At 36.5% G+C, this 19,361-nt stretch overlaps 1 protein-coding gene across 10 annotated transcripts in view; it reads right to left on the minus strand.

The window, feature by feature from the left end:
• The window catches only part of LOC127868759 (phosphatidylinositol 3,4,5-trisphosphate 3-phosphatase and dual-specificity protein phosphatase PTEN-like), a 123,281-nt gene continuing 103,920 nt past the window's right edge, over positions 1-19,361 (minus strand). For 4 of the 10 annotated variants that reach the window (XM_052410798.1, XM_052410797.1, XM_052410796.1 and 1 more), the window contains exons 5-10: positions 18,342-18,449; positions 13,934-14,075; positions 11,289-11,476; positions 9,045-9,206; positions 6,322-7,643; positions 1-5,903 (exon numbers count right to left, since the gene is read on the minus strand). In XM_052410798.1, the coding sequence (XP_052266758.1) occupies positions 7,128-7,643; positions 9,045-9,206; positions 11,289-11,476; positions 13,934-14,075; positions 18,342-18,449 (1,116 nt within the window). In that variant the 3' untranslated portion in view covers positions 1-5,903; positions 6,322-7,127. The remainder of the gene's footprint in view (positions 5,904-6,321; positions 7,644-9,044; positions 9,207-11,288; positions 11,477-13,933; positions 14,076-18,341; positions 18,450-19,361) is intronic. The other 6 variants (XM_052410801.1, XM_052410799.1, XM_052410803.1 and 3 more) reach the window with 6 other exon arrangements.

A 19,361-nucleotide genomic window follows, 5' to 3' on the forward strand; every position in this document is an offset into this window, starting at 1 on the left:
TCACGTATTCATTTTATTTACTAAATAATTATTTATCATTTCAAACATAATCTGATGGCAATAACAAAACAGATACAATAATGAGATGCCAGTTATAAATTATCAACAAACTTCAGGATGGGAGTCAATATTGTACAAACCGACAAACGTTAGGGGCACAATCTCATAAGCATCACAAATTAAAATAAAAATGTATTATCACTCAAGTTATTGATTTTTAAACTTCTTTTTTGGATATTATAAAAAAAACAAATTAGCTTGAACATCTTGTTACAATAAAGCTACATAATGCTTATTAATGTGTTGGTAATTATTAACCACTAACAATTATTTAAGTTAACACAGTACATGTAAAATGCAGAAAGGCAACTCACAACATGATGTTCTGGAAAAATTACCCATAGCCTGTTACAAGACAACTGTGAATGTCACAGCATGACAATAGCAACATAGTACAGTGTGCACGGTAATCTTCACATCGGACAAAGTAACAATTACCCCTAAAAATTGTTGCTTATTTTATGTTTTTTTCTGAAAATGAACTGTCAACTGTGTAATACAAAAATGGGTGCGGCCAACGTAGCTCCAGACCAGCCTGAGCATGGGTTAAGTCTGGTCAGGAGCCACGCTGTGGGGTAATGAGACCACACAATCTTGCTTGACTCAATACCAGAATGCATAGCTCCTCACCTAACACATTTTAAACTTATGGGACATAAGCATTCGAACATTAGTAAAACAAAAGAAAGAATATAATACTATCAATAACCTAACACTTGCTTTTTAGAGAACCACGTTCACTTTGTTAACAATAAAAGCATTCATAACTTTACGAATTACTCAAAATAAGGAATGGGCATTGGTTCTTGTTTCACAAACAAGTTACAGTTTCAAAGTCCATTATGAAAACCCATGATGGTCCAATAGTTTTTTTACCTGATTTTAAAGTTAAAGTGTGCATTTTCGCAGCTTTGGTATTATTTTATACATATTTATAAAGCAAACTGCAAAGGAAAATATACGAAGCAGCATTTTTGGTAAAACTCAAACAAACTTTCAAGAAATGAGCAAAAAACATCACATCAGTTATATTTTAACAGGTAAATGACATGTTTGTAATACAAGTAAATGAGGCAATGACTTTAAATATAGGTTTCCCTGTCAAAACAATGAACACAAATAGGATTGAAATGACTGTCTTCATTAACAACATCAATGGGAAAATTGGGCTTACTGCATGTGTGGAAAGTATTGTCCCAGGTCATCCTGTTGTTGTCCCAGGTCATCCTGTTGTTGTCCCTGCAGATTTCACAGGCTTATCTGGAACCATACTTTATCCACATGTATTGAGCCTGCTTTTCTCCAGAGAGGGGCTAATATATTTTCAACCACACTTGTCCGCAGCCTGACTTATTACTTTCTTTTGCTAAATGTCACATGTAACAGAAATGATACGCATTTTTGTTTGTTTAAAAGAATAATAGAGCAGAAAATTGTGGCTACCAGATACCGGTAAATTTAGGTGACAAGTATAATAATGAACTTTGATTATGGTTGATTTGCTGCCTCCTTAAGTGACCTTTCAGTTTCAGTTGTAGAGAAAATCATGTCATTTACCGTGGAAATCAATAGATATTCCTAAGTGAATTTTGCATCGATAGTACTATTTTTTTGTACATAAACTTTAAGAAGATTAATTTCTAATTGATAAACGAGAGGACCTGAAAGGTCCAAAGTCGCTCACCTATGATACAAAGGAACTGATCTGTTCTGTGCAGCCCAAGATAAAATTAGAATAAATGTTCTGACCAAGTTTCATGAAGAGTGAACAATAAATGTAACGTTGAGAGTGCTAACAAGGTTTTACTATAGCAATAAAAAAACAGGGACAAAATTGTCACAAAACCAGGTTTTCATTGTGAAAAAAAATCTGATAAAGAGACAACTCAAACTGAACTTTTGAAATGAACAAACAAAATTAACCCCCTTTGTAAGTTTGTTTTAAAATAAATCTATTTTTAGTCGTGGCGACCTTGACATTGGAGATATTGACATGATTCTTTCGTGCGACACACCGTCCCATGATGGTGAACAAATGTGCCAAATGATTTTAAAATCTCACAATGAACGACAAAGTTATGGCCCGGACAAGCTTGTTCCGCCCGCCCGCCAGCCCGCCAGCCAGCCCGCCCGCATTCGCCAATCTAATAACCAGTTTTTTCCTTCGGAAAACCTGGTTAAAAACTGCCCCGCACCCTGGCGGCAATGTTTTTCAACCAACCAGAACCATTTTGGAACTCCACCAATATATCATTAAAGCAAATGTTCTGACCAAGCTTAATCAAGATTAGACAATAAATGTGACTTACACTAGAGTGTTAAAAAAAGGTTTAACTATAGCAATATATGGAAAATTGCCTCGCTCCCTGGCGGCCATGTTTTTGAATCAACCGAAACCATTTCAAACTCGTCCAAGATATCACTGGGACAAATATTCTGACCAGGTTTCATAATGATCAGACAATACATGTTAACAAGGTTTTAATAGAGTCATATAAGGAAAATGGCCCGCCCCCTGATGGCAATGTTTTTCAAAAGACCACATCCATTTTCGAACTCATTCAAGATATCATAGGAACAAATTTTCTGACCAAGTTACATGAAGATTGGACAATAAATGTGACTAAGAGTTCTAACAAGTTTTTACTATACAGCCTTTTGAGGAAAAATGCCCGATCCCTGGTGGTCATATTTTTCCACCAACTGGAACAATTTTTGAACACATCCAAGTTATCATAGGTACAAATCTTCTGACCAAGTTTCATGTAGATTGGACAATAAATGTGGCCTCTAGTGTTAACAAGGTTTTACTAAAGCCATAAATATAGCCATTTTAGGAAATATGCCCCACCCTCTGGCGGCCATGTTTTTCAACCAACCGGAAACATTTTAAAACTCTTCCAATATCTCATTGGGACAAATCTTCTGACCAAGTTTCATGATGATCGGACAATAAATGTGGCCTCTATAGAGTGTTAACAAGGTTTTACTATAGCCATTTAAGGAAAAATACTCCTTCCCTGGCAGCAATGTTCTTTCAACCAACCAAAACCATTTTCAAACTCATCCATGATAACATTGGCACAAATCTTGTGACCAAACTTCATGAAGATCTGACATTAAATGTGGCCTATACAGTGTTAACAAGGCAAATATTGATGACGCATGCCAGACGACTAAGGACTGACAAATGATGATCACAAAAGCTCACCATGTGCACATTGTGCTCAGGTGAGCTAAAAGGATAAAAGCTTTTAAACTGAATGATTCAAATATTCATTTTGACAATATACATAACAGTGTTTTTCATCTCCCTATTTTGACAACAAAATACTAAATATATATATTTACATTCATCAAACCAATATCAAAACTTAACATTATACTCAGTGATGCCCTATGTGTTAGCACAATTTCTTTAACAATTACTGAGTCAGACAATTGAGAAACCACTTAACAAAATCAATCTTAACCGCATATAAGGAAGTACGCTTTTAACACACATGCAGCTTTTTAATTACAATATTAACAATTCACTACGCAAAAAACACACAACAAGAAATGTGTCCACAGGACACGGATGCCCCCAACTGTAACATTGTCACTACATAAAAGTATAACTGTGTAAACGCTTGGTATTAGTTATTAGCTTTTTTCAAATCCTAAACGCAGATTTCGAACCCAAACACGGACACTAAGTTCAAGGTCAAGGTCACAGGGTCAAAATTTGTGTGCGTATGGAAAGGCCTTGTCCATATACACATGCATGCCAAATATGAAATTGCTATCTGAAGGGACATAGAAGTTATGAGCATTTTTCGAAATCTAAACGCAAAGTGTGACGGACAGACGGACGGACAGACGAACGGACAGTCCGATCACTATATGCCCTTCTTCTGGGGCATAAAAATGTCTTAGAATATCAAAATTAATCAGTAATCCACATAAACTAGAGAGCGGACAACATGCTTAATCCTTGAAATGCACTAAGTGACCCCGTGACCTAGTTTTTGACCCGGCATGACCCATATTTGAACTTGACCTAGATATTGTTACATACAACTTCTAACAAAGTTTAGTAAAGATCAGATGAAAACTACTTCAATTAGAGAGCGGACACCATGCTTAATCCTTGAAATGCACTAAGTGACCCAGTGACCTAGTTTTTGACCCGGCATGACCCATATTTGAACTTGACCTAGATATTGTCTTGATACAACTTCGACCAAGTTTAGTAAAGATCAGATGAAAACTACTTCAATTAGAGAGCGGACACCATGCTAAATCCTTGAAATGCACTAAGTGACCCCGTGACCTAGTTTTTGACCCGGCATGACCCATATTCAAACTTGACCTAGGTATTGTCTGGATACAACTTCTGACCAAGTTTGGTAAAGATCGGATGAAAACTATTTGAATTAGAGAGCGAACACGAAGTGTGACCGACCGACCGACGGACAGTGCGAAAACTATATACCCCCTTTTCTTCGAAATGGGGGCATAAAAATATCAATAAAACTAAAAGATACTTCCCGATTATGTGCTCTGCCAGAACCTAAAATGACAGTATCAACCTAACATTTATCCCTTTGTAGAAAAGTTGCATAAAAAAATAAAATTGACTAATAACTACCAGAGATCTTGCACAGTACATGTGAAGGATCAATATTAAACTCCTTAAAGTGGAACAACCAATATGTGGGGTCCACCCTATGAGGGCTCATTGTCGACCTGAAATGGCTTGAAGTCACCCGGGGGTGACTAGAAGCCGATTCATGTCACCCTGGGGTGACTTCAAGCCGATTCTAGTCACCCGGTCTGTTTGAAGTCACCCCAGGGCGACATGAATCGGCTTGAAGTCACCCTAGGGTAACAAAAATCGGCTTCTAGTCACCCCCGGGTGACTTCAAGCCATTTCAGGTCGACAATGACCCAATGAGCCCTATTAGGACAATGAATATAAAGTTGCATCAAGTGGGGATCTCTAGTTTCTGTCTACCCTATAAAGTAGGTGCTTATATTTTCATCAAATTCGGATAATTAGTGTCTGAAATCTCATTAGGAAAATGATGTGCAACAGAAGGAAGATCCAACCGATTGACAATCGCACAGCTAAGGAAAAGATTACCATGGAAATGTATATCACACTCTAGCAAACTCAATTCAATAACAAGAGCATCGCATAACGGGTGCCGCGCTCGGCTACGGGTGCAGTTTTGAATAAATGAAAGCTTGTCAGATTTTTTTTTTCCAGAGGTCAGTGACCTAGACCTTTGACCTAGTGACCCCAAAATGGGTGTGGCGTGTAGAACTCATCAAGGTGCATCTACATATGAAGTTTCAAAGTTGAAGGTGGAAGCACTTTGATTTTAGAGCCAATGTTAATAGAAAATGTATTTTGATTTTTTTCATTATTGATTATAAACCTCAAGATGACCTACTGATGTTTATGGAAACAATGGTAACTGTGTAATGGATTTATTGTCAATTTTTGTGTTTAGAATGTTGAAATATTTACCGTTAACATGAAGGCCAAAGGCTCTGTGTTGTTCACCGGAGACCAAATGGAACTAAACCATTTGAGATATTTGTCTCATGAATGTGGCTTCGGACGTAGCTTATAAATCATGTTGAACTTTGCAGAGATGTCATAATAATTGTTTTATTCAAGTTTCATACTGATTGGGCAAAAAGTGTGACTTTGACAGTGTTTAAAAGAACTGACTGAAGACAGGTAACGAAAACTGCTTCACCCCCCGGTGGAAAAGTGTTTCATTGGACCAAAACCATTTTTTTTACACAGCCAAGACATCATTTGACAAAATATTCTGACGAAAATTGGACTAACAAGATGTGTTTGTGAAACACAATGTCCCCCAATATGATGTTTGACCTTGAAGGATGACCTTGACCTTGTGAAGGATGACCTTGACCTTTCACCACTCAAAATGTGCAGCTCCATGAGATACACATGCAGGCCAAATATCAAGTTGCTATCTTCAATATTGCAAAAGTATTCATAAAATGAGCGATTTTGGCCACATATATTTGACCTCTGACCTTGAAGGATGACCTTGACCTTGACCTTTCACCACTCAAAATGTGCAGCTTCATGAGATACACATGCATGCCAAATATGAAGTTGCTATCTTCAATATAGTAAAAGTTATTGCAAAATGTTAAAGTTGGCGCAAACAGACCAACGTACAGACCAACAGACAGGGCAAAAACAATATGTCCCCCACTACTATAGTGGGGGACATAAAAATGTGATTTCAAAATTGTTTACAAGGTTTCACAAGTGCTATACAAGGAAAACTGCCCAACCTTCAGGCGCCTATATTTTTCCATAGACTGGAACCATTTTCAAACTAAGCTATCATTAGAACAAATGTTCTGACCAGGTATCATGTTATAGGACTATAAATGTGCTTTCTACAGTGTTAACAAGCTTTTTCTTCTAATTTACAAAGTGAACGAGTTTTTTTTACCTCTGTCACATGACCCAGTTTCAAACTTGGCAAAGATACAATTCAGACAAATGTTCTTACCAATTTTCATGAATATTAGATATAAAATGTGGCTCCTAGAGTGTTGACAAGGTAAAAATTTACGAAATACAACAAACAACAGAAAAAGGCAATCACAAAAGCTCATCATGAGAAGATTGTGCGCAGGAGAGCATTTTGTGCTCAGGTAAGCTAAAACTAATGCAAGCCGCCTTCTTTACCCATGTTCATATTTGTTTATAAAAATAAATACATTTGTAACAAAGGTGTATATTGGGCAATACACTTTAGAAGATCTAAAATTAACAATAACTATCAAGAGTTTCAACACATTTCTGTACAAAATCTCTTCAGTGGGAAAAAAAAAGACACACTATGTTTGTGATGTTCAGATATAAATTGATTAACTCTTTTGATAAAATGAAATATAGAGCAAAAATACAAGTCTGATAAACATCTGAAAATGGTATTTTACAATGATGTTATATGAGCTTTAGATTATTGGAATTATACTTTTGATCACAGGGAAACACAAACTTCGGTTGTCATATTAATAGGCTACACGGCCGACACATCACACCCTGTCCACTCATCATCTGTATCACTGTCAGAGAAATCATCTTCCTGGTCCAACGAGGTAAAAGTGTCCATGGACGACTCACTTTCTGCATGCATAAGGTTACCCCTACGGTCCACGGCAGGGGATGTTTTCCCCAAACCAGTTTTAGAACCAGGGTTTCTCCTGTGAACGCTAAGATTGGGATCATGCTCATTAAACTGGGTCATGGATTGAGAGGAGGGGGGTATACTTCGCCCGTTTGCCGCAATGTGGTTATCTGTTCCGCTCACAGTCCACACTACATCACTTCCAACAGTCAACCCTGACAGATCTTCCACAACAGTGGAATATTTGCTTTGATCGTTTTTAGCGAGATCACTCAGTTTCTGATAGGCTGCGATATTACTTTCCCTGCCACGGGAGCTGACTGGGTATATACCATCTGTTGTGAGTGCATGTGGTAGACTGCCATTGCCAAGAATTTCATCACTTATTGTCTCAAAGAAAAACACCACCTAAAAATGGTACAACAAATTTAAACAAGAAACCGTTGGAGACAGGTGATGCTCCCCAAAGGTTTTTTTGGTCACAATATTGCACTATATATTCAGATAAAAGGAAACGTCTTGAGGGCACAGTAGTTGGGGGGACAATAATTTTTTATAGAAAATTTCAAAGGGCCATAACTCTGTGAAAAATCATCCGACCAGAGCCCGCTGATAATATGCACATCTCCTCTTGGTAGTGAAGCTTCCCATAAAGTTTCATTGAATTCCGGTCATTAGATGCTGAGAAATAGCCCGGACAAAAATTGTGCACGGACGGACACACGGACGGACAGACGAAGCAGCGACTATATGCTCCCCCCAAAATAAATTTTGGGGGAGCATAAAAAGCAAACATCTTGTATGCATAAATGCTTACTTCGGTAATGAAAATTTGGCAATTATTATTTTCACAAAAGTCTGTACAACAAAATAGATGCAGAAAAAGGCTTTTTCTACATTAATGAGGAAAAATATCCTTTAAACACTTAATGTACTAAGATCTTGTTTCAACTATATTTCAATTGTTCAAACAGCAAATGACGCAAATCCTGTTGTTAGGTACATGTATAGTATAGTACAAGTATAGTATATACTAAAGGTACATGTACATGACAGAACAAGTATAATGATAAAAATGATTTGAATCAAAATGAAAGTTCTAAGAGGCCACTTAAGAAAATACGATCATGTCCAATCAAGAAAGTACAATCCTGTACAAATAACCTTTATACATTCATAACTCTTCAATATCATAATCATTGAGCCACGTCATGCGAAATAGGTCTTATGCCAATTTAGTTCCTTGAAGAAGAAATATTTACAAATCTAATTCATAAAAGTTTCATTACAGAACAATGTCTGTTGTGGAATCACATTACATAGAACACTAAAGATTCCATTAGTACTTACAACAGGTTTTTTTTCTCCACTTTTTGTGAAGATAGCCCATGGCTTTGGAATTGGGAATTTTATCGGCATTTTCATGAAATTGGGAAAATTAATTCATTAGCCTTTTTTTTTCCACGCGAAAAGTCCACTAATTAGGGAAATACTAAATTTGATATAACACTTTATAATCATTAAGTATACCTTTTGGGATTGGGAACATAGCCGAATTTCGGCTATAAAATCGGGCCAAAAAAACCCCTGTACAATTAATACAAATAACAGATAATCACATTTATTAGTTCTTAAGAGTCCAACAAATTAATAAGTCAGTACCATTATATCCTATATTAACGAGGATTTGTGACTTTGTCGAGAGGTACACAGCTGATTAAATTGAGCTACAAAAACACACAAATTAACTACACATTATGTTGAATTCTTGTCTCTCATCAGTACATTCATCAACAACAATAATATTACCTTGAATTCTGGTGAGTATATTTTGTTAGTTTTATCCTTGTTGGCCTTGTCCAGTTCTGCTTTCTTCATGGCCATGGTGATGTACCTCATACGCTGGCCGTGATCACGGATGTTGGTGTCCTCCACGAAGAATGTGTTGAACCAGCACTGGAATATGCGCTCCTGGGGGGAGATACCAAACTGTTACTGTGAAACCATTTATTTTCGTCGGCACAAAATTTCGCCCTTTTCATAAAAATGACTATTTCGTCCGCTCTTAAATTCGTCCATTTCTGGTTTTGAAAAAAAAACAACCTCCGATTTGTTTGTAATACATGTAATACGCGGTTGCGAAAAAATCGTAAAAAAAACAAAGGTACGGATTTTTATGTATATGTACAAAAATAGTAGATGCAGTTAAAACCAAACAACCAAACACAAATTAAAATGTTCTTTATTAATTTGTAACAAAGCGCAGAATATATTTCAGTCAGGTGTTGATCACACATCGTCATATTTTAATTGCGTTTAATAGTATTGTCTTTAATCCGGATTCGCCGCGTGTAGGCTGTATAATCTGCAACACCCCTAAAAAACACAATACACACAATGGGTAATAAAGTTGTTAACAATTAGCGCTAATCAACACTATTATACCTAAACGAAGTCGACGCATTCGATACAGCCTTATTGCATTCGCGTTTTACAGGAAATGTCAGTTGTCAGTACACTGTATAATGAACACCCCTTTGTGTCAAAACCGGATTTAACTTGAGTGTGAATAGTCGTCTGTTTCATGTTCTTTGTATCAATACCATCTGTGTATCTGTATTATAAGTATACCAGTCAACAAACAAGGTGCGCGCTTCCGCATATGGGTATTCGGACGTTCAAAAAATTGACCTACTGTTTAGCGTTCATGCCGTCGAACGCATTAAGCAATATAACTCGTTTTTTTTTCACTATTTCTTTATTTGCAAAAAATACTAGTGGCTTATAACTTACCTTGCAATCTTTTTCTCGCATTTTGCGAGTGTGCTAGTGTTAATTTCGAGCCCTGCGTGGATTACACTGGATTTAAATGCCTCATGCCTACGGTAATTCAGTCTTATTTGTTTCAAATATGGGACATGAGTCCATTCGGATCTTGAATTCGTCCATCGGTCGAAGGACGAAAAAGGCGAAAATTAATGTCGGACGAATAATAATGGTTTCACAGTATATGAAAAGTTTGCACAGGCTCATTTGAGACCGCAGTTTCCGCCTTTACACGATTTTTGTTTGGAAAAGACTTCCATCAAAGCAAAAATTCCATAAGGCTGAAAGTGTCATCCCTGACTAGCCTGTGCACAATCTGGGATGGCACTTTTACAATTATTTAAGCCATGTTTCATAGAATAATTTTCATATTCAGGTGACATAAAGTGGATGCATCTCAAAAGATTGTGCTAGCTTTTTTCAGGGTGTATAATATTATAAACAAGAGATGTGTTTGTCAGAAACACAATGCCCCCTTCTGCGCCGCTTTGAAGCCATATATTTGACCTTTGACCTTTAAGAATGACCTTGACCTTTCACCACTCAAAATGTGCAGCTCCATGAGATACACATGCATGCCAAATATCAATTTGCTATCTGAAGCGACATAGAAGTTATGAGCATTTTTGGAAACCTAAACGCAAAGTGTGATGGAAGGACAGACGGACGAACGGTCCGATCACTATATGCCCTCCTTCGGGGGCATAAAAGGGAGGTTTTTTTTTAATTACAAAAATGATTAGAAGTACTCATGCATTGTTATTTAAACACTTGATGTGTAAAATAACGTACATTGACATAAAGAAATCCATTCCTTATTTACTGACACGCCATGATACAGCTTGGAGCTGATACATGACCAGTAATTCTACTACTCACATATAGCTGAATCATGCATGTAAAACATTTGGTGTGTTTTTGTTGTATGAACTGCCTTAAGTTTTTTATCAATTTTGAGGACAGGTTAGGACAAACTTCATGTCTTTACTGAATGTGCCAAATTGTGTGCAGAATATAATCAATGATGAGGGACTCATGCTTATATATTATAGGCAAACCACACTTACATACGGATGTCCTTCTCTAAATTTTCAATACTAAGATACTATATAATTATTCATTGTGAACATAATTTAAACTAAAAAGGGCTAAATACTTCACTCACCAATACCTTTGGCCTTAGAATATTTGAAAAGGCTAGTTCAAAGCATGGACAAAGTATGTTACCTTTTTGCTGCCAATACGAAGTGGTTTGTGAAAGAAGTCTACACATATATCCCCACACACAACTATGCCCTTTGGCAGATTCATTTTCTGTTCCTTATTTCTTTCCTTTTTATCTTTTGGAACATCCATTTCATACAATTGTGATGAGCCAAGCTTCACACCCGAGCAGTAAACATCGTACATCACACCTGAAAAAAACACATATTTAGATCTAGGTCATTATGTTAGCAACTAACAAACTTTGGTCAATATCTAACAAACTAACAGGAAACTATGGGCATATTTTTCAACTATGAGGAAGCTTTTGTTTTGTTTGCAACTATCTAGATGCTGTCAAAACAGATTTGCCGGAACACTGAAGCAACGCTGGCCACATACAACATACGGCCACTTGTTCACATGACCTGGCTCACTTATTCTATAAAGCTGATCTAAAGACATCAGAGCATGTCATGACAACAATAGTAGGCTATAATGAATGTTTTTATTTCTTCAAATACTGGATAAGGTTTCTTTAAGTGGTTGTTATAAATCAGATAACAGGTTCCTTAAATCTCGATAGAGGAAGTGGCATTACAGAATAGGCAAACAAATTCTGTGTGTTGAGTACATTGTAATGTCAACAGAATAAATAGAGGAAAATATTTCTTTTTACTAGTGAAGAGATTGAAATCTCACATTGACATTCAAAGAAAAGTTAAACAAAATATTGCTTCCTCAAAATGTTTGACCCAATGCCCACTTAATACTATTAACAAATCTGAAAAGTTATATGAGGAACATCATCTACCACTTAAGGTGGTTCACGTCCCAACATACAACTTTGACAGAGATTAATGAGCTTACAGTTGTACTCCTTTATAAGCCTGCATTTAATGAACAAGCAGTACTTTGACAAGAAGATACTTTTGACCTCACAGTATGACCATGATCTTCAATGTGGCAGTATAGATCTTGGTACACAGACATTCACACAGAGCTAATATATTTATCCAAATTAAAATGAATAAAAGTTGCTTCCATGGGGGTTTATTTCCAGAATGCAAGTTTGACAACTGGGTTTTCGCAGTCTGATGCCGTTACTATTCTAATACAATACTAATGTTTATATGGCAGTGCTACTATTTTATTTTATGCTTTCCAGTGGTTTATGGAGAAATATCAGTGAATTAAAGCTGATAATTTCACTGTTTCAAACAGTGACATTTATCAGTGAAAATTATCGATAATTTTCACTGTTTACTGTGAAATGACGTCATTATTTGAACGAAATGTAATCATTATCCCACAGGGGTTGAAGATTTTTTCCAGAGCCACTCGCCCTGCAGGGCGAGTAGGCCTGACAATCCACTCGCCCTTCACTTTAATCTACTCGCCCTGCATTATAAGAATAGATATCTATATTTATAGTTATGATCAACCAGAACCTTTCAAACCTACTTAACATAGTGACACTAAACTGCAAACAAATTAACTACAGTATCTGATGGATTATATTTGCTTTCCTAACATTTTCTGCATCTCTTTCCTTTTTATCAATTCTTTCCGCTTCTCGTTTTGACGACCTTTCTAATTCTTTCTGTTCCCTGTCGCCACCACCTTGCAGATATTTTTAAATAGAACCCTTTTCCATTTTAATATTTCAGACGAACTTTTACTGAAAGACACGCTTGATTGACAAACGGTTACAATATGGTAAATTTTGCCTAAGGCTTCTGATCACGAAATTCCGAATTATTCTGTTTATTAATAATTATTTTTTTCTGTTTATTTTTAATTAAATATAAGAAGTATTATAATTAACCAGTGATGTATTATTGTTTTATTGATATTTACATTAAAATTCACGGAATGACCAATATATTTAACAGTTTTATTTACTTTTAATTGATTAGCTAAGAGCACTGACAACGACGAAAAGAGCGCAGCCGATTTCGAGAATTATTTTAACTGTGCCCGTGACGTCATTTTTCATTGTCAAAACGAAAGAGCAGTTTCTTTGTGTACTTAACGTATTTTTTGTTCGTTCGAAAAATTGTTCGCAATTTGTATCGATGTGGAAGGAGTTCTGGAACTGAATTTTTATTTCTCAACTTGAAAAACAGCACTTGCCCGGTCGGTCAAGTATTTAACAAATTTTACTTGCCCGATTGTCAACTTCACTCGCATATACGAGCGGTCGAGTGGATTCTTCAGCCCCTGTCCCAGCGAAATTCTTTTTTTAACTCTTTAAAAATGTATATAAACTGTGAAAAAAAGCATAAAATAAAACAAAATTTGTTGGATTCGGTGGAATATCGATTTGAATTCACTCGTGATCATAGAAAATATAAATTTTCACTCGTAGCTGCGCCACTCGTGAAAATATTATTTTCTATGATCATTCGTGAATTAAAATTGATAATCCACCGAATCCAACAAATATCCTCTATATTATTTTAAAACACGTCATGAGAAAATGGGTCTCATGCCATATGCTGCCAGTGCAGTTCCATAGACAGCCTTCATATCTGCACACTCTGGTCACACACTACTGTCTCTGTAAATGAGACCACGAAACCTTGTGTGACTTTACAGGGGACAGGGTAGTTCCAGACCAAACCCCGTGTATGCATGTTTGTCAATAGAGACTAAAATCAACTCACTGAAAGGTCCGCTGTTTAACTGAGGTAGGCTGTTGAACTTTGCACCAGTCATAATCAATGCTGTTTTCTTGTACTCCAAATTGTGCGTGAGCAAGTGGCCGTAATACTCGACATAACGCCTCTGGCTTGGTATAGTCACACCCTGGGTGAAAAAAGAAAATCACATCAATACAATGGACCAATGTGGAATTTAATTCTTTACTTTACAGTGACTCATCAGACAGACACTGTGAAAATCTATTTCCCCTCTGCACCGGAATCCTCTCTGAACCCAAACGGACTTCAATCATGGTTAAAGAGATTTCCCCTGTACACGATTTTCACTGTACATGTTATTGATGGTTATCTGTAAATAAGCACTAAGCCTCAAGTGCCACATAACCTGCATGTTTAACAATTGTGAGGAGGCAAATGTCTTACACATTTAAGCAAGTCATATAAATACTTATATACTTAAATACATCAAAAAGAACAATAAACTCAAACATATTAAACAATTAATTAATGATTATTCTGTTTTTACAAAAGTTTTTTTCAATTAATTTGTGAGATTCAGACATACTTTTATGATTTGTGATACACATTTACAACAAGCAAATTCGTTGAATTGATATCCCCCGCCAATATGCTTCTGGACAAAAGTGTTATATTTGACACTAATAAAAGCATATTTTCAAGATACAAAGGGCCATAACTCTGTTACTATCAGATGGTTTACAATGCCATTTGGCGTGCATCATCCTATTATCCATATATATACTCATACCAAGTTTCAATGAAATCCGCCAAAGCACTTTCAAGATATGGCTCCGGACGGACGGACGGACGGACAACGCCAAAACAATATCCCTCCGCCTATGGCGGGGGATAACAAGTCAATTTAACAGTAGTGTTTCCAACCATAAACCAATTGAACTGAAATTAAGTGTAATTTGTTCCACTTATCTTGCCTTCAGAATTGTATACAAACAATTATTCAGGAAATGAAATTCATTTATATCTTCTTCCTTATTGGCAACCTCCTCCATATACTTTTTGTATTATTTGTTAATGCATAACAACAAATTATTTGCATACACTGTTGTGTGATAGAAACTTCAACACTTCAAGACTTCAATCAAACCCAACATGCACAAATCATTTAAACTTTTCTACATAAAAAGGTGTTTCATTACAAAACCTATTGGAGATTGGTCTAAAAGAGAGTTTAACTGTGCAATATTCCCCAAGACATTCTTAGAATTGATGAAAAGTAATAACAGATTTACCACCAATAAAACAAGAAACCGTCGGAGACGGGTGATGCTCCCCAAAGTTTTTTTTTGTCACAATATTGCACTATAAATTCAGATAAAAGGAAACGTCTTGAGGGCACAGTAGTTGGGGGGACAAGAATATTTTTATATAAAATTTCAAAGGGCCATAACTCTATTAAAAATCATCCGGCCAGAACCCGCTGATAATATGCACATCTCCTCTTGGTAATGAAGCTTCATATAAAGTTTCATTGAATTCCGGTCATTAGATGCTGAGAGATAGCCCGGACAAGAATTGCACTATATGTACACTTAATGGAAATTTCAAAGGGCCATAACTCTGGCAACAATCATCCTACCAGAACCCACTGATAATATGCACATGTCCTCTCGGTAGTGAAGCTTCCCATAAAGTTTCATTGAATTCTGGTCATTAGTTGCTGAGAAATAGCCCGGACAAGAATTGCACTATATGTACAGTTAATGGAAAATTTCAAAGGGCCATAACTCTGTGAAAAATCATCCGACCAGAACCCGCTGATAATATGCACATCTCCTCTTGGTAGTGAAGCTTCCCATTAAGTTTCATTGAATTCCGGTCATTAGTTGCTGAGAAATAGCCCGGACAAAAATTATGCACGGACGGACACATAGAAGGACGGACGGACAGACGAAGCGGCGACTATATGCTCCCTCCAATTTTTTGGGGGGGAGTATAAAAACACGTTTGAATAATAACCTAAATGGATCAAATTGACCAAAATGAGGATGATGGTATTAACAGGCCTCGACCCGAGGCCCCCAGATTTTGGCGAGGACCACCAGTTCTTTCAAGCTGGGTGGTCCTCCGGGAACCCTAAATTTATAGAACCACTTTGTCTTGATTGACCATTTGAATTTTTAAAAGAGGCTCCAATTATTTAAAAGCGGCGAATTAAAAAAAATCGGTCAAATCTTATCTGAAAATGTACTGCGAATCGAAAGCGCGTGACTGAGCATTAGCGGCCAGCGTCTGTCTGTTGTAAAATTAATATTGATTTTCGACCATGTAAGCGACCTACAGTGCATAGAGTATATTGAAATCACTGAAGCGTGTAAGTGTTACAAACGGTGTTTTTACTGCTATTGTCAAGTTTTATGGGGGTTATTATCGGATTTATGGCTCCTTTATGATATTGAGCAAAAAAAATAAGTAACACTGGTACAAACTGTCACGACGATCAATAATTATAATAATTATTAGGGCCGCTGTTTCTTTAATACTTTAATCAAAACCATAGGCGATAGGGCTGACAAAAGCATTTAATTTCTCGACAAAAACACATAAACACTTTTCTACAGGTATTTGTGAGCATCTCTGTTTAATAGTTCCATTATTATATTCCGGATATGTTAAAATTCAGACATTTAAAGATAGTGACATGTATGTGTTGGTTTGTTGTTGATAATTTGTAAAAATATGCTTTATGTTATTTCAGGCAACTATAATGGATGGTGGTAATTATCTGGGCCTTTCAGTAAGGAAATAGGCGTGAAAAACTATAATTTAATTCATCCTGGAAATCATCCACCACTAACAGAAAACGTTATTAACAACAGAAGCTGATGTATGACATGTCCAAATGACCATATATTACTATTTAACAAATTAAGTGAGATGATTTATTTTCTGATGTTTTATATTTCTTTTTCCCTTTCAAATGATGTAAATTGGTGTGATTCTATGTTTAAATAATTAATTTTGAAACATTTAGGCAGCATACTGTTTAATACAGTGAAGTTAACATTGTTATATTATTTTGGTTATCTGTGTTGTTTATCAAGTTGAAAAAAATGTTATTTATATACAAATAAAGCTTATTAAGACCTATGAAGGTATGACTTATGAAGGTACTTATTGTTTTTTATGTAATAATATACTTTTTGAGTGATAATATAGGCAATGACATTAATATAATATGGTTTCTTTAATTTCTTCTTACATGTATTAACAAGGTTGGAATAATCAACAGTTTTCACGGCGCGAAAAAGTTGATACATCTTTTGTTGGGCCAGTGAAACTCCTAAATCCGCGTAATTACCTTTTATTTCTTATAAGTTTATAATAAGAACTTCCGAAACGCTAAGTACTGGCGGCGAAGGGCAATGCTGAAGATGATAATGCTGAAGATAATTATGACAAAGATGACGATGCTGATGATATTGATGAATACATGATATCAAAAGTTTACAAGACAAGGTTATGAGCTATTAATGGGTCTGCTTTAAATGGCAACAGAATTGAATATAGGAAATAAAAATGTGTACTAGTATGCTTCTTGTACTTATTTGCCCTTACGCTGAGAGTAGCTGTGTGTTGAAACAAAAGGCAACCCTAGTTTGGGTGAGGGCCACCAAAAGTTGAAAATAGGGTTCCCTCCGGGTACCCTGTCAAAAAAGTAAATGTCAAGGCCTGATTAAGCACTGATAATGGCAAGTTAGTCTTTACTGAAGCTGGTGACCACTGCTCTCATAAGTTTAATAGTATTTCAGTGTATGTATGTCCTGTCTTCTACAACACAAGCTAACACAGAACCAGAATTACTCTTTTAATACTGGTTTTTAAATGTTATTATTACAATATTTAACATGACACAGAACCAGAATTACTCTTTTAAAACTGGTTTTTAAATTTTATTGTTACAATATTTAACATTTAAGGACTTCTTAAACGTTAAGAAAACATTAAAGGGACCTTTTCACAGATTTACCAAAATGTGAAAAGATCCCTTTTAAGTACACTTTTCAATCTCAATCGTATGTTCCGCATTGTGTTGGTGAATATCGACCCTTGTCTGATATCTTCCTTTTAATTATGATCCTTAAACCTTAACCACTCAGATATGTTTGTACAGCCCAAGTCTCAGGCAATTTGAAACATTTTTAGTCCCTTAGAAAATCTAATTATATTTAAGACCTTTTAACAAGATTTAGGTTTGGTTTAAAGGCTTCATTTCCAACAGTAAGGTACTGATGAGCAGCAAACAAAATGAAAACTGAACAGACTGCGAGTTGCTTGCATGCTGTTCTGTTTTTATGGTGTTAACATAAATCTATTTTCTTTGATTAAGAGAAAGAAAGGGTGAATGGCCACGCCTCTACAATATACATACCTTTCCATCGCGTGTTCGAGTCTTCCCATAATACTCGAGGCATTTGGTAGCATCCAAGAACTTCTGCCTGTGTAGTAGATAGGCACAGATCATCACTCCAGTCCGGCCCTGGAAGAAATCATAGTTCACAACTGATACTCTGTTGTTGTGTTTTTGCTAGGCAAAAAACAAGATTATCTTTGTTTAACTAGCCTATGAACAATACCAATGAACCTTGATCTAGGAAAACTTGGCTTAATGTATGTGTGTAACGTGTCCTTCAATATTAGCCTGTAAGGTCGGCTTTTATTGTATTTTTGTTTAAAGGAAGTCTTTTGTTAGTAAAAAATCCAGTCAATGATGAAAGGGTTGTACCTGATTAGCCCGTGGAACTGCACAGTCAAATCAGTGATGACACTTTCAGCACATGCATTAAACCCAGTGGGACTGCACAGTCAAACCAGTGATGACACTTTCAGCACATGCATTAAACCCTGTGGGACTGCACAGTCAAATCAGTGATGACACTTCCAGCACATGCATTAAACCCCGTGGGACTGCACAGTCAAATCAGTGATGACACTTTCAGCACATGCATTAAACCCAGTGGGACTGCACAGTCAAATCAGTGATGACACTTTCAGCACATGCATTAAACCCCGTGGGACTGCACAGTCAAATCAGTGATGACACTTTCAGCACATGCATTAAACCCCGTGGGACTGCACAGTCAAATCAGTGATGACACTTTCAGCACATGCATTAAACCCCGTGGGACTGCACAATCAAATCAGTGATGACACTTTCAGCACATGCATTAAACCCCGTGGGACTGCACAGTCAAATCAGTGATGACACTTTCAGCACATGCATTAAACCCCGTGGGACTGCACAGTCAAATCAGTGATGACACTTTCAGCACATGCATTAAACCCCGTGGGACTGCACAGTCAAATCAGTGATGACACTTTCAGCACATGCATTAAACCCAGTGGGACTGCACAATCAAATCAGTGATGACACTTTCAGCACATGCATTAA

The sequence above is a fragment of the Dreissena polymorpha genome, chromosome 2 (genome assembly GCF_020536995.1).
Source record: "Dreissena polymorpha isolate Duluth1 chromosome 2, UMN_Dpol_1.0, whole genome shotgun sequence".
NCBI lineage: Eukaryota > Metazoa > Mollusca > Bivalvia > Myida > Dreissenidae > Dreissena > Dreissena polymorpha.